This window comes from Microcebus murinus, chromosome 9 (genome assembly GCF_040939455.1).
Source record: "Microcebus murinus isolate Inina chromosome 9, M.murinus_Inina_mat1.0, whole genome shotgun sequence".
Lineage (NCBI taxonomy): Eukaryota > Metazoa > Chordata > Mammalia > Primates > Cheirogaleidae > Microcebus > Microcebus murinus.
This window is the reverse complement of record NC_134112.1, coordinates 21866956-21883203: the sequence shown is the minus strand read 5'-3', so window position 1 is coordinate 21883203 and position 16248 is coordinate 21866956. Positions and strand designations below refer to the sequence as shown.

The 16248-nt window shown below is 52.2% G+C and overlaps 1 protein-coding gene across 2 annotated transcripts in view; it reads left to right on the top strand.

The window, feature by feature from the left end:
* The window catches only part of MINDY4 (MINDY lysine 48 deubiquitinase 4), a 111520-nt gene extending 99232 nt beyond the window's left edge, over positions 1-12288 (top strand). For both annotated transcript variants that reach the window (XM_076006327.1, XM_012735855.3), the window contains exons 16-18: positions 3766-3946; positions 4464-4536; positions 11842-12288. In XM_076006327.1, coding sequence (XP_075862442.1) covers positions 3766-3946; positions 4464-4536; positions 11842-11890 — 303 coding nt within the window. In that variant the 3' untranslated portion in view covers positions 11891-12288. The remainder of the gene's footprint in view (positions 1-3765; positions 3947-4463; positions 4537-11841) is intronic.
* The last annotated feature ends 3960 nt before the right edge of the window (positions 12289-16248 follow it).

Sequence of the window (16248 nt, the reverse complement as noted above, 5' to 3'; positions counted from 1 at the left end):
GCCCCTGGTCCAGGGATGTAGCATTCCTGCAGGGTCATGTGCCATTTTGTTGGTAGGGTTAAGAGCACATGCAGGTCATCTTTTTCTAGTTTTTTGAGACGATTCCTTAGATTGTTGATTTGTGATCTTTCTGTCTTTTGGATGTAGGCCTTTATGGATATAAATTTTCCTCTCAGGGATGCTTTATCCGTGTCCCACAGATTTTGACTTGTGTCTCCTTTATCATTTAGTTCAAAGAATCTTTTGATTTCCATCTTAATTTTCTCCTTAGCCCAATAATTATTCAGCAGAAAGTTGTTTAGTTTCTATGACTTTGTATAGAGATGAGAGTTTCTGTTGGAATTTATTTCTAATTTTATTCTATTGTGGTCTGAGAAGATGCATGGTATAATTTCTATTTTTAAAAAATTTTTGAGACATGCTTTGTGGCCAAGGACGTGGTCAATCTTAGAGATGCCCCATGAGTTAATGAGTAAAATATATATTCAGTTGAGGGGTTCAGAATGTTCTGTAAATGTCAATCAGGCCCACTTGTTCTAGAGTTCTGTTTAAGTCCATTGTTTCTTCGTTTATTTTCTGTTTGGAGCATTTGTCCTGTTCTGTCAGAGGGGTATTGAAATCCCTGGCTATTACAGTGTTGCTGTTTATCATTTTGTTTAGATCAAGTAGGATTTGCTTTATGAATCTAGGTGCACCTGAGTTAGGTGCATAAATATTTAGAATTGTTATATCTTCTTGTTGAATTGTATCCTTCACCATTATATAGTAACCATCTTTGTCTTCCATTACTTTTGTTGATGTGAAGACTAAGTTATTTGAAATCAGAACTGCTACCCAGCTTTCTTTTGGCTTCTGTTTGCATGAAATATTGTTTTCCATTCCTTCACCTTGAGTCTGAAGGCATCCTTGTAGATTAGATGTGTTTCCTGAAGACAGCAGATACTTGGCTTGTGTATATTTATCCATTTGGCCAGCCTGTGTCTCCTTAGTGGGCAGTTCAAGCCATTCACATTTATTGAAAGAATTGATAAGTGGGGAAGATTTCTGTTTATCCTGTTGAGTTGAACTTTGTTGCTTTGTTTTCTTTCTTGAGCCATTGTGGTATCTGGCCTTTGACCTTTGGCTTTTGGATGATTTTACATTGGTGTTTATTGTGGTAATCCGTGTGTAATACTGTACTGAGTACTTCCTGGAGGGCAGGTCTTGTCTTGATGAATTCCCTCAGTCTTTGCTTGACTGAGAGGGTCTTTATTTCTTCTTTATATAAGAAGCTTAAATTTGCAGGGTACAAGATTCTAGGCTGGGCACTATTCTGTTTGAGAAGAGTAAGAATGGGGCTTGGGTCTCTTCTGGCTTATAAGGTCTCAGTTGAGTCTGATGGGTCGAGTCTGCAGTTAGTCTGATGGGTTTTCTTTTGTAGGTTACCTGCTTCTTTTACCTTACAATTCATAGGAGGGCTTCTTTTGTGGTTATTTTGGCCAGTCTAATGACTATGTGATGTGGTATCTTCCTGTTGCAGTGACTCTACCAGGAATCTCATCAGCTTCTTGTATCTGGATATCTAGATTTTTAGCAAGGCCTGGGAAATTTTCCTGCATTATATCCTCAAATAGTTTATCAACCCTTGTGTATTTTCTTCTTCACCCTCAGGGATGCCTGAACTTTTTAAATTAGTGTTTCTAATCTTGTGGTCCATGGATGGCTTTAGGTCATTCATAACCTCCCCAGAAGATTAAGAATCACCATAAAAGGTAACCTCTAATGGTGCTGCATGTTCAGCCACCAGGAGAAAGCCTCAGACTGTGCTGGAGGAAATATGTACCCCGCTCCCCACTTCACACCTTGCTCCAAGCCTTTGGTTACCCAAGAATTTGAAGGAAGTGAATTTCATCTCTGGAAAATGTCACCCACTTGGAAAGGGGCTTCTGAATGAAAAAACTCATTTATAAGCTCTCTGGGCAGCTATTTTGCCCTTAATCTTTTGACTGTTATTTATGTATGGCAAGCTGCCCTTTTGTCCCTCTGATGGAAAATTCATGGTGGCTGACTGTGCAAAGGCCTGCTCCCTGGTTGGCTTCGGGACTCTTTCCCTGCCATGAATGAGCACTAGATCCTGGCTCCAGGGTTCCCTGTTCCAGGTGATGCCCTCAACAGAAAAGCCTCTTTCTGGAATGGAATGGAAGCCAAGTGTGCAATGGGGTTGGTTTAGGCACACCCAGCCATGTCCTTTAAGACATCTAATTCCCCCACACCCCACCAGAAAGCGAGCTGTGCAGTCTGCTTTCCTGTCACACAGGGCTGGGGCGGGGCCCTGGTGGTGAGGGGGAGGGGCTCTTCAACAATAAGAAAGGGTTGAGAAAGTTGTAAAGATCATCCTCCTGCTCTTTAGAGGAGGTGGCTTCCCATGGGCAGGCATTTCACTAGGGACCTGGTTCAGCATCTTTTGAGTACAGCCCCTCTGTCCAAGACACCTCTAGCCCAGAGTCAGCTCCCAGGCGGGAGCTGCCTGACTACACTTCTGTGAAGGCCCTGGAGAAAGTATGCCCTTCTCCCCACTGGAAAAATAATTCCCATTCTTTCTTTAATCCACAGGCTCTGGCTGTAAATACCTGAGCATGCAAACATTTCCCTGGGGCTGGTGGGGATTAGGCCAGAATCAGCCTGGCCTATGGCATGTACACAGCCAAATAACCCAGGGCCCAGGGTGGGGAGAACCATGCCCCAGGGAGTCACGGGATGGAGAGAGTGCTAGAGGGCCAGGCATTCAGGGCTTGGTCACTCTCCCCTTTGCAGGCAAGACACTAGCAATGTGCAGAGGGCCTTGATGTTTATTCCAAGGTACCTGTCTTCCCCAAACACCTTTGTACCATGAAATTTGCCTGCTGGAAACTTTTCAGCAGAAAGTTCACATGCCTTACTTACCCTGGTACTTCCTCAGCCTTATCTTCCCCTGCACCCTTCCTGAATGGCACTCTGTACCCTAAACTTCTCTGGCCATTCATTCCTGGCATTCCCTATAGACTGGTCAGTAGATCCTTCCCTCCTGGCTCCCTGTGGGTCCAGTCCTACTTGTTTTCATGGTGTAGTTCTAGCTTAAGTCCTGCTTCATCCCTGAGGACCTGGGTTCTTGGCTATAAGTAAGGGTAGTCTGGCATGAAAGAGGCAGGGGAAGGCATCATGGTGAGACAGTGATGCCCTGTGGTCTAGGTGGGCAGGCACTTAATAATGTGACCCCTGGGAGCTGCAAGGAGGAAATTATCCCTGTTCCCTGATTGGGTGAGCTGGGGGATGCAGGCTTTCCAAGGGGAGGCCAGACCTAGACTGGTGGGCAGAGAATACAAGGGCATGGTTGACGAGCGGGATTAGTTTGAGGGGTGTGGGAAGAATTGGTTAGGAGGTCATTGCTGTGATCCAGGTTGGGGGTGGTGAGTAAACCTGAGGAGAGGCTGGGGTTTGAGGAGCTTTTGAATGCAGAATGGGCAGCACTGGGAACCCCTAGGTGTGGGGGCTTAAGGGGAGGGTGATGCCAGGTCTCAGGTCTGTGTGGCAAAGGCTCCACAAGCAGCAGCAGACAGAGGTGGCAGGACAGGGGTGGCTCTAGGAAACAGGCCTATGGTCTGGGTAGCACAGGGGCTCTCAGTGTCAGACATAAACATGATCCTCAACAAGGCCTCTTTGAGGTCAGCCCTGCCTTAGGTTGGACAGAAAATGCCCTGACTTCTTTCCTGGGGACGGCACGTTCATCAGGCCTCTTCCTCCATCCAGGTTGGATGCTTCCTGAAGACCCCAAGGTTTCCCATCTGGGTGGTGTGCAGCGAGAGCCACTTCAGCGTCCTCTTCAGCCTGCAGCAGGAGCTCCTGTGTGACTGGAGGACCGAGAGGCTCTTCGACCTGTACTATTATGACGGCCTGGCCAACCAGCAGGAGCAGATCCGTCTGACCGTCGGTGCGGCACCTGCCCACCATTCCCCGGGCGTCCTCAGGGAAACCAGCCTTAACATGCCCCCTTGGGACAGTTGGGAAACAATGCAGACTTGAGTGTTGGGGCTTGGGGATCAGAGAGCAAATGTTAGCAAGGACCTCCAATAGGAGGGGGCCAGAGCTGGGCCTTGAGCAGTGGATGGCATCGAGTATAAAGTGAGGTTGAGACTGCATGGTAAAGAGCCCTGAATACAATGCTGACAGGTTGGATTTATTCTTCAGGCAATAGGGAGCCCTGAAAAGATGAGTCAGATGTGTTTTTAGAAAGAATATTGTGGTAGCTGAAGCAGACACTGGAGGTGAGGGACCAGTGAGTTGTCCAGGTGAGACCAATACCAGGCATGAGGGCGGATCCAGTGGAAATGGAGAGGAGAGGACAGGTACTAGAAGGATTGGGCCTCAGGAGTTAGGGTTGTCCATGTTGACCGCAGGGTGAGTGCAGGTCCCTAGTTGATGTGTCTCTGCCTCTCTCTCCTCTCCAGACACCACCCAGACCACGCCTGAGGACAGAGACAATGACCTGGTCCCACCCCTCGAGCACTGCATCAGAACCAAGTGAGTCCAGTCCCTCTCTGGCTTTGAACTTCACAGTGAGTGGCTGGGGAGTACAGTGGTTGGAATGGTCAGGCCTGCAGGAAGGAGGATGGGTTCCTGGACTGTTCTGAGAGGGGTGCGGTTAGTTGAGACCCCCACAGATTGGAAAGATGCAGTGCTGGGGCCTTGTGCATAAGTAGGTTTCTCTGTCTGTGGTCACTGGGGCCCATCTGCAGGAGCATGTAATCTGCAGGGGTGACATGTCTTCAGACAGCATCTGAGGATGTCCCCATGGTGGGGAGGGGGGTAAGTGGGTGTCTCTTGAAGCCCCTCTTCCCTCAAGGACGCAACAGCCAGATGCGGTAAGTGCCATTAGACCATAAGGAGCAGGATGGGAAGGTGCGAAGGCCTGGCCCAGCCGGGGTGTGGAGGGAGGTGGCCAGCTGGAGCAGCAGCACCCTCTGTGTGGGGGCAGGTGGGAGGAGCAGCCTCCACTACTCTGAACACTGAGCAGAGGTGCCCCTAGCCTCAGAGCCAGGTGGGGGCCTTGACACCTCTGACCTAGCCCCTCTGTGTGTAAGGGGACGCTGAGGCGCAGGCCATTGGAGGGAGTGCTCAGTCCACAGGGCTCACTTCCCTTGTGAGTGCTCTGAGCAGGCCCAGGCTGGGGCAGCACTCCAGAGGGCTGGTGGGGCTGTAGCTGTCAGGAATGGCTGGCACGCTCCATCAGGCCCTTCATGAAGCCTTTGGGTCACGACATGTGTCAGTGTACAGCGGAAGGAGATGCCAGGAGGGAGGAGACCTGGACCCTAGGGCCTTCTGGAGAAGCAGTGGGACTTGCAGCCTTTATGGGTATAGGTTCTGGGAACTGGCTGCCTGGGTTTCAACCCAGGCTCTGCCACTTTCTAGTGTGAGCCACTGGTCTTCACCTATCTGCAAATCACTTTGTCATCTGTAAAACAGGGATAAGGGCAGTCCCTAGCTCACCGTTTTTTGTGATGAGTGCCTAGGACATTACCAAGTGCCCTCAGTGTTAGCTCTCATTATTGTCTCGACCACTCATGATTGGCTGTGACCTCAGGCAGAATCTCCCTGTCCCTGTGTGGGACATGGTTGGGGTTGAGGTGGGGAGATATGGATGATGGCTGAGGTCCTGTAAGTGCTGACTGCCTTGAGATCCAGGTGGCACACTTGGAGCTTAGGGTTGCTGCCCACCTGCAGGCAAGCAAGCCTGTGAGTAGAGCTGCAGAGAGAGAACTCCTGTGCATAGTAGAAACACCAGGAAGAGGAAGTGGGAGGGGATGCTGGGACATCCTCATGATGCCCCGCCCATCCGTCCACCTGCCTGCCCCTGGGCCAGGGATGAAGCGTTCCTGCGGGGTCATGTGGCGGTATTTCTTTCGTCGGGAGGATTAAGGGCACATGCAGGTCACTTTCCTTTCATGTACAAAGGGCCACTCATTCAAAGTGATGAGAGAAGAGCAGCAATGGGGAAAGAGGCGACATTGGCCTTGGCACTTGTGCAGGACAGCGTGGGAGGCCACAGGGCATCCTTCCTGCAGGTGGACCTGCCAAACAGGGCTCTGAGTGCACCCTGGGCACAGCCTCTGCTTGCCTGTGGACCCCTGGGACCCTAATCGAAGGCCTCCTAGGGAGTGGCCCACCACCCTGAAACCTCTCCACGTGACCTTCTGCAGTAACTCCTCTTTCCCCTCAGACCATTTGACTGCATGACTCAGCAAGCGCCTCCCATCGTAGGCCCAGGATTGCACTTCTTAGGCTCAGTCCCAATAGGCAGTCATTTGAGAACGACTCAGGGCTCTGGCCTGTCCCCGAGGCAGCCCCTGGCCCAGTCTGGCATGCTATGGAGTGACAGTCCAAGTGCAGACATGGGCATGAAGCTCCTTCCTCTTCTGTTGGCTGCCTTGTTCCTGGACTTCCCTCCCCTGCCACATGTGCCAGGTGCCAGCAGGTAGTGAGGAGATGTGGGGAAGTGTAGAGGCTTCCTGTGTCAGGGAGTGGGCTCTCGGCCCCTCCTCAAGCACTGCTCCCCAATGTTTGCTACAGACGGAAAATAATCACATTTGCATAGCACACAGGGCTAGAGACAACTGGCCTGGGGACTCCAGTCATTCCAGACCCCACTCAGCTCCCCGATGGCTGAGGGGAGCCCGTATCTGTGTGTGGCTCACCCATCAGGAAGGCTTGCTCCAAAGCAGTGGTCCTCAAGCTTTAGGGGCTTCAGAATCACCTGGAGAACATGTGAAAACACGGATCACTGGGCCCTACTCCCAGCATTTCTGGTTCAGGAAGGAGCCTGAGAATTTGCATTTCTTAGGAGTTCCAGGTGCTGCTGATGCATGTGTGCCTCTGGGGACCACAATTTGAGAACTGCTGTTCTAGTGACTGGTGAGGGCCATGCCTGCGTCTCCTCCGACCTGACTGCCTGTGAGTGTGAGGTAGAGTGAGGCGCTGTCCCTCCAGTGTCTGGCTTGCAGTAAAGCACTAGGCCAAGGTGCTTTCCTCTGTGCTCCCCTGCACCCCCCATGAGTATTCCTAAGGCCAGCTGTGTGTTCTGCTCCCCCATCACTCCCCCGTCATGGTGTGTCCAGCTGGGCAGTTAACACGGTGAGGCTTTTTCCCAGCACTATTCCTGGAAAAGCTGAGTGGGTGAGTGAAGAGTGGTAACACTGGGCCTCCCCACGACCCCTCAGATAATGTGCTACTGTAACGGGAAACAGCGGCCCAGCCTGGAATCCTATTCCAAGGGGTTGGATTACAAAGGCTTTGCATAGGTCCTCAAAAAGCTCAAAGGGAAAAACTTGGGAAAGTGGCCTCCAAGGTCAGTGAGGACCTGCTGGAGGTGGGTTCTGCCTCTTGAGGGGTAGGTGCTACTGTCTGTAGGAAGAACCTGCCTTGTCAGGAAGTGGGTATGCATGGTGCCGTGGCCTGAGCTCAGGGCCTTTGCAAGGCTGGGGTCAGGCCCCAAGGCCCAGATGAGATGCAGCTGAATGGGCAGGTGGCAGGCAGACCAACCTGGTGGGCAGGTTGCCTTTCCCTCGTATCACATCAACCTTCCTCGGACCCATGGGCTGTGTACTCCATGGAAGAAACAGCTGAATAGGACTTGGTTCTTGCTCTGTGAGAGTTCACAGTCAACTAGAAGTCAAGTTCAGTATGAACACTGTTCTAATCCAGGGAAGGAGGTACTGCCCACCCTTAAACCCAGCTGTTGCCGTACAAGAACTGCAGACTCATACCTGACCCAGCACAGGACATGCCATATACCTAGCAGTCTGGGAGCTCACTTGGATACACACAGTAGCCCTTAGACACCATCTGATGTAGCAGCTCAGGGACTGGAGCTTAGGCCCTTGTCCCGGCCCAGTGGAAGGTCACTGAGCGGGCACTGTGACTTCTTATCACCTGGCTTTGTTGCCACGGTGACATTGCACAAGTCCAGACTGCCGGTTTTGGCTTTGGAGAAGAGCATCCTAATTCGAACCATCCCTGGGTCCCTGTGCTGTCTCCCCTTTTGTGTGACACACATCTCAGCTTCAGAGAGTCTCCTGTTACCTTTGCATGTGTCAGGAACGTGGGGTCTGTCCCGACCCCTCCCCCTGCTGTTCTCTAACCACCACAGCAAGAACCAACTCATTTATGGGCATTTTCAACCAAGACACATGCAGTGACCTCTCTCATGCTTCCAGCCTAGCTAGAGTGGGAGAAAATGAAACAGTTGTCAACAGTCCAGAGAAAAGAGGAAAGAACTCATAACCGGGGCCTGAGGCACAGATGTTTCTGTTTGGAGGCTCAGACAAGAAATTGAAAATGTAATTCTAGCTAGGAATGGCGCCTCTGAGGGTCTGGGGCAGAGCACCCATCTCCCTCAGCTGTCCCCCAACCCGCCTGAGGTGCCTCCTGCTCAGCTTTGTGGCTGCTGCTCCTGCCACACTCAGAAGCAGTTCCATTTCATTCCTTCCCTTTCTTTTGTGTTGACTCCTCACCTAGTCCCTGTTCCCTGGGTGCCCCTGCTGCCCCGACTGTCCCTGCCAGCCTTTCTCTTCAGATGCCCAGCTACCCACACACACCTACCCTGCACCAGCTCTGTGGTTGTCACACTGTGTGAGCTCCAGAAGGTCTGGCTCTGCTGTGCGGCTCAGTTTCCCTCTCTGTTGATTGGGTATAATAATCCCTGAGCTATTGTGAGGTTGAGAGAAGAGCTGCGGAAACTCTTCCTTTGAGGACCAGCAGGGGCTCTGCACGTGTGTTGAGGGAGGAGGAAGAATCAGGTGGTGGCAAGTTGGGTAAGAGCTTGGGAGGAGGCAGAAAGGAGGGGGCAAGAAGCAGGGGCGGTGGGCCTGGGCAGGACTTTGTGAAGTGTGAATGGAGACCAAGGTCTCTGCTGCGTGCCTGGGGGTAGGGGAGAGCAGCTGGCATGGAGGGGTGTGTTCATGCAGCAGCACCTCTCACCCCCATGCTTCAGACATGAGTGAGACCCACTGTGCCCTGGAGCCTGGCCTGGGTGCTGAGGAGCACGGCAGGTGGCCTGACAGTCAGAACACTTCTGCAAGGAGGACTCCTGGAACTGATCCTGAAGCATGGTGGGCAGGAGAGGGCACAGCACAGATTGAGGCCCACAGGTGAGGGCTAGCCCAGGTGGCTCACCCTAGAGCTGCTCCTGGTTCCAAATGGCTGCAGCACAGGAACAGAAACTTGCCATATAGGCCTATTTGTCTGGACATTCAAAGTGAGCAAGAGGAGTCCCTGGATATATTTCTACCAGTTAGGAGCTTTGAAACGAGGCCCGCCCTCTGCTTGCCGACAGGCTCTGTCAGGCTCTTTTCCCCGCTGCAATACCCCAGTCTCATCAGCACTGAAAACCTGTTGAGGCAGGTATCCGCTCCTCTGTTGCAGTGATTGCCCCCACCAGTTTTGGCCATGATTTGCCACTCCATGATACTGAGTTGACTTGAGCTCCAGGGACCATGGCATTTTCACAAAGTAGGTGGTTCCCAGCAGGGGGTGATTTTGCATCCCTGGGTTATTTGGCAATGTCTGGGGGCATTTTTAGTTGTCACAGCCAGGGGGAGGGTGCTGAACAGCCCCCACAAGAAAGAACTTCCCAGCCCCAAATGCCCAAGGTGCAGAGGGGAGAAACCTTGCTCTAAGCTGTCATGTTGTCAGCAGCCTCCTGACTCAGCGAGTCCAGGGCTTCGATGCTGCCACTCCTGCCACACTCAGAAGCAGTTCATTTCTTTCCTTCCCTTTCTCTGCCTGCCCCTAATTGTTAATTGCATATGCAGAGTTCCTTCTTGTCCTTGTAATTGACTCAGACTTTCAGAACCATTCCAACTGGGGCGATTCATCCCCTATAAAAGCATAACATCCATAATATCTTAGCTCTTTCCATTTTTAAAATGTTTCTGCTGTGATTTTCTTTCATAATTGTGAACTGCTTCTCTCTGGTGCTTCCAGTACTCCCCCTGCATTTGCACCTGGTGGCTGGGATGCAGAGAGTTGATTAGGTCTGTAAAAAGCCTCAAAACCAAACATGAACCCAACAGCCTGACAGCGAGGTGTGATGCGGATGTTGTGGCAGATGAGCATGACTCACCCTGCACTGGAGCATTTGCAGGATCCCATTTTGCTAGGACCTGAGAACTTTGCAAATTGGGAGCTCATAGGAGGAACTTGAATCAGAGTGGGGAGGATAAAGGTTTGGAGGGTTAGAGAGAGACAGGGTGAAGGGCCCTAGGGACCAGGCTAAGGGCGGCAATGTCCCTCTTCTTCCTGCCTCCCTTCTGCCATCCTCTGGACATCTAGATTCAAGATGTGTTCCTAGTGTCCAAGACTTTAGTGCTCACCTACAAATCTTAATAGTACAATAAAAGCTTTTTAATGATACACTTCAACACTGCAAGATGATGAGCAGAGAAAGAAAATTGAAAATCTCAAATAGTGTGGTAGAATCAATTAAACCCTCGTTGCATTGCTGCAGATTGTTAAAGTACCATTAACCTAGTAGATGCAGTGGATCCGCCCAGCCCCTAGGAACTGGGGCTCAGCACACTCCTTCCCAGCACGTCTTACCTCCAGAATCTGCTCAGCTGTATGAGTCAGAGCAGTGGCCATTTCCCTGCTGGTTGGACTTTCATTATCTGAAACTAATAGGGGTCCATTAACAGAAGCCTCTTGGTCCTTCCAAGCATTCTGTGGGGAAATGCAACTATGTTACTTTGAGAGAACCTGTTCACACCCTTCTTATTGCAGTTTCAATCTCAGGATACTGGACTTTCTGATGCAGATATACAATTAAAGAGAGAAAATCTTTTTTTTTTCCCTTCTGTATGATGGTTAGGATTTTGACTTTAGTCTTGACGAAAAACTTTAGGTTTGGAAAACAAGATGTCTGCTTTCTACCCAAACCCCACGCTTTGAAAAGCATTTATAAACCCTAGTCTCAAACGCTGCTCTAATGCTGCTGTTGCGATACGCAACATCCGTTTCCTAGTTCATGTATAGTCTTAGGATATATGTATATGTACGATATACCTCATGCCAGATTTGGCATAAATACTCCATCCGCTATAAATGTGATTCCTCTGAGTTGTTTTTTAGAAAATTAGTGTCATGTATTAAAATCAAGTGTTAGGAAATTTCATAGTCTCACTACAATAACTTTTATTTTGCAACTAAACTATCATAAAGTTGTATATAACCTTGGACTACAATTTAATTATTCTCAGTGCTTCTTAAGGTAAAGTAATTTTTTAAAAAAATCTGTGTGTTAACTGCGGTGCTCACAGCCCATCACCATTTCCAAGGCTCTCAGAGTAAGGTCCAGAATCCTCACAAGGACCTGCCAGCTCCCAGCCCCTTCTGCACCTCTCTGCCGTGATTCTGGGCTCCGGCCCCTGGGCCTCCTTCTGCGCTTTAGACGCTCCAGGATTTCTCCATATCTAGGTCTGCACGACTGCCTCTAAAGTGTCAATGCCAGGCACTTCTGGAAAGCCGCTGTGTGTGGGTTACTCACATCAGCAGAGTGCCCTGCAGGGCCAGGCGCAAAGTAGGTTGTGGCACAAAGGAATGAATCACTTCCCGCCTCTGTCTTCTCTGGTGCTTCCCAGGGTCCTGTGTGTGTTTGTGTTTCATAAGGGACTGGTGCGTGGGCTTGTGTTTGAGTGTGGAGGGGTGACGTGGGCAGCGTGGAACCTGAAATCCTCAAAGCCTCCAAGACAAAAGCCTCAGTAAGTGGGAGCAAGGGATGGGCCCCTATCTGGGTGCCTGAAGCTCTAACTCTTTCTCTTGTCCCTCTGCCCTTAGGTGGAAGGGGGCGTTGGTGAACTGGAACGGCTCAGACCCCATCCTGTGATCCTTAGATGTGGGTGAGCCCTATGGCTCCACTGCTCATCGCTGGGGGTGACAGCTGGACCCCAGGCCTCAGGGGCAAGTCTCTGAGAAGAGCGTCGCCCCTCTGGGCCAGCAGTGCTGCAGAAGCATGCAGAGCCTCCCTGCCCCTTCCATGAAGGGCCCACCCGGGACCACGATGAGGGGCCCAGTGTGCTGCCGTGTCCCCTCCCAAAGACTGAGCCAGGACTGCCGAGGACTAGAAGGAGGCCACCGGGGTCTCTGCTGCCTTTTATCTGCATCCCTCCCTTGCTCCCCTCTGGGTCTTCCCTTCAACAAGGCCTATGATGTGGTTGCCCCGGGGACCTTGGGTACTCACTGGTTCTGGTAGTTGGACTTTCTATAAAACAAGAGTCAAACCCATGCTGATGGCCAAGACTTATTTGTTCTATTGCTCCAAAGGGAATGCAAGATCTGTGCTGATCACAGCTGGGGTGGATGCTGTGATGGGTGGAGGGACCCCAGAGCCCAGGAGACCCTCAGGCTAAGATGTCTTTTAACGGATCTGATGCCCTCTGGTCCAGTGCTGTCCCTCTCTGAGTTTCCTGCCCTGTCCTGTCTCCCACTGGATGAGCGCAGGTCTGAGGCACCAACTACATCAGCTGTGCTGTCCAGAGGCAGCTCAGGGCCGTGGGGAGCCCATGTCAGGGCAGACCTGGATCCCTTTGAGGCCCCATGAGGATAGAGGTAGACCTGGCCAGGTGGAAGAAGGGAAAAGAGCCTTTCAGGGAGGGGCCTCTTGGCCAGGGTGGGGGTGGCAGGCAATAGGATAGGGATCGAAGGTGACAGAGGGACCGGAGGTGGTTCCCCTCTGTGGCTGTAGGGAATATGTGGGGAGAGCTTGTGGAGCCCCTCACATTCCAGAGCAAAGATGGGGTAGGATGGAATGGGAAAAACGCCATAATCACTCATGAAGGGAAAATTGTAGTGTGAGCCTCGTTCACTCCATTCATTTCTGTCCTACTGGTTTCAAAAAGGAACGTGAGAAAATGTAGAAATGCAGTGGGAGGCTGATAAAAAGGAGGGAGAGAGAGAGATAGAGAGAGTGAGTTGTGTCAAAACCAGAGTGAAGGACTCCTGTGTGTGGTTGGCAAGAACAGGATGGCATGGAGGAGCCCAGGGGCAGAGCGCTAGCCTCCAGGAGTTCCTGTCACGTGGCTGTCCACATGAGAAGCTCCGAACAACATAATGGCAAAGCCCTCAGGAGCTGCCACCCCTGCGCCAACCCTGCCTGTGCCCAGCGAGCACTGCTGCTGAGCCTCAGGGGCTGTGTGGAGGTGGGTGTTCACACACGGGGCCGGGGCATGCATTCCTCATGTGTCTGCCTTGGCTCGGGGAGAGCCTAGGAGAGTGGTGAACAGTGGACAGCAGCCTGTCCCCAGCCTCCGCGTGCCCCACTGGGCTCAGGATAGATGCAGGCAGCTTGTGGGCTGTGTCCCCTGTCTGCAGTGATGGCTAAAAGAGATCCCTTCTTTTTAGCTACCAGGCATGTAGGAGATGCAACTGGCATTTGGTGGTGACAGCTAGAGAGCTTGTCTTGTGTTCTTGTGGACAGGACACGTGTAGTGGCCTGACTGTCAGTCTTTGGGGAGAGACAGGGAGGGGCCAGCCAGGCCAGGAGGGAAGGGGAGGGCCAGGACTTCTTTGTCCGGTCTGTGCCGAGGCCCCTGGGGTTTGCTGTGTAAACTCCAGCAGCCATTCACAGCGGGCTCCCAGCAGAAACGCTTCCTATATACCCCTGAAATGTTTATGCATTTGTTTTCCTTGGCCAGGCATAGGCCGCCCCAGCTGAACGCCTGGGCAAAGGAAGTCGGTTTCCCTGCAGCAGCCTTGTTTATCAGCCGGGGAAGGAAAAGTGTGTCTTTTCAATGAAACTCACTTAACCTCCTGACCAGAGTCCCTTTGGCAGGGCTAGAGAAAACAAACTATTCCCAGTGTTGCTCGAGAAGACCAGTTCCAACAAATTACAAAAGCGCTTTTCTAGAAGCCAGGACGCAGGTACACACACAGTTTGGCGTCTCTGGGTTTTCCTGGAATGGAGATGAGCAAAGCCCAGCCCTGCTCTCCCCAGACCCGGTGCCGCAGCGAGTCCACGGGAACAGCATGCGGGCCCCTGCCTCCTCACGTGCAGTGCTCCACCGGGCTGCAGAGTTTCCTAGGGACACTGTGGGTAGGCTTCAGAGGGGCCAGAGACCCCCAGGTTACATTAAAGTTTCCCCTTCCCCTTCAGGGGACTTTTTGCCCCAGGAGTCCTCCCAGACCCCCAAGCTGCCTCTGGCTGCTCCGGGAGGAGGGTTGGCCGGGCAGGGGAGGGCTGTGGAGAGGAAGCTCTCCCCCGTCTGGGTGTTGCTGTGTGGCCTCTGACAGGGGGGCCCCCTCTTGTAAGGGGATCTCCTGAGTTGGTGACCCACCCTCCAACTGCTGCTCCTAGCAGCACCCAAGTGCTTCTGCCAGCCTCCCCCTACCCCTGTTAGAAGCCCTGAGTCTTCCGTCTGCAGAATCCACACCTAAACCACGCAAAGCACCATCTTTGCCCCCTAGATCCTGGAGGTCAGACCTTCCCAACTCGTTCTGTCTGCCTGCTCTGCCCCTGTCACCTTTACCCTCCCACTCAAGAGTCTGGGGTCATCTCTATGAGTGTGTCCCATACCTCGGGGGCACCCAGCAGTTCTTTTGAAGCCCCCCTCATTTGGCTACAGGAGTGGAGATGCACCTCCTCCTCTCCCCATGGCTGGGGGTGGTGGCAGCTCCGCACCCTGATGCTTCTCTGCAAAGACATCCTCACCAGCACTGGCCTCTTCAGCTGCCTTCACTGTCGTGGCTGAGCAGACAGGGATGGCAGTGTTGGCAGAACTGTTTGCACTACTCTGTTAGCTCTGCATAGAGGCAGCACAGGTAAGAAGAGCAATTTCCAGAACTACAAGAATTCTGGGGCTTAGAGCTGGGCCAGAGCTTGGAGGGTCATTGGGGGACAACCTAGGGAAGGGGTGAGTCCAGATTCTACCTGGCCGCTGTCCAGGGTCTCCGTGTCTGAGCCCAAAGGGAAGACCAGGAGGGGACTGGGACCCAGTCCATCCAAAGCACCAGCCCTGCCCTCCGCCACCTGGGAGGGCCAAGGCTGGTGAAGGGCCAGGTCTTCAAGAGCCTTCCACAGGCCCTCGGCTCTGCTAAGCAAGCTACGGCAACAGTAGGACTTTGCTGCTCTAGTCTAGATCTGCTACTCAAAGTGTGGCCCCTAGACCAGCAGCAGCAGCATCACCTGAGGGCTTCTTAGAAATGTAGACTCGGGCTCTGCTCCAGAAGTACTGGATCCGTCTGCACTTCAACAAATCCTCAGTTGAATCAGAGGTCAAGTTTCGGAAGCTCTGCTCTAGGGCTTGTGATTTCTGTGGGAGACAGTGGAAATGCATAAGTACTCCCCATAAAACAGCACTGAAGGGACATGTAAGACAGGTGCCTTGTGGGCGAGTGTGGAAGGAGCTGCTTCGTACCTATGTGGCCTCGAGCACTTGACTTAGGCTCTCTGGGCCTGTTCGCTTATCTGTAAAATTACAACCTCATAGAGTTGGGAGGAGGATTAAGTGAGCTAATACATTGTGAAGTGCTTAGAACAGGGCCTGGCACATCACAAGGACTCATTAATTGTTGGCTCTTAATATTTCCAGTGTGGTAGGAGAGGCTCGTTGAAGGACAGAGCATCTAATCTGGGCCTTGGAGGATGAGCAGGGCTTTGACAAGTGGAGAATTGGATGGAAGGTCATTCCAGCTGGAAGGAACAGTGAGAGCAGAGACAAGGAAAGTCCATGATGTCTGCAGGTCTCCTCTGGGATGACCGAGCAGAGCATGGGGGGCCCAGAGGTCTAGCAGCGGGGGTGAAGCACAGGTGAAGGTCTCTGGCTGTGGGCTGGGGCTGGGCATCCTCCCCAGGAGAGGAGAACTGCTAGGAGCGCTGCTGCACACCATGCTCCCTGACACGGAGGTTGAGGGGCAACTGCGGTGCTCCCAGCGGAGGCAGTGCAGGTGGAGAGGCTGGGAGGGGATGGCAGTGAAAAGTGGCTGATGGCCTTTGCTACCGGAGGCCCTGTGGACGATCCTTAAGGTGGCCACTGAGCCTTTATTAGGGGATCCTAAAAGTTGCAGGAGGCCGTCAGGCTGCCAAGTCTATTTGCAGGTATTTCTCTCCACCCGCCAGAATCCTCCCTACTCCCTAATCTTACCCTAATCCTCGGGGGCTGTGGGAGCTGTAATTACCAGGCAAAAATGCCAAGCATTTGTGATAATGGAGATTGCTTAATGCAAACTCCAGGAGAGGGGTGGGCTGGC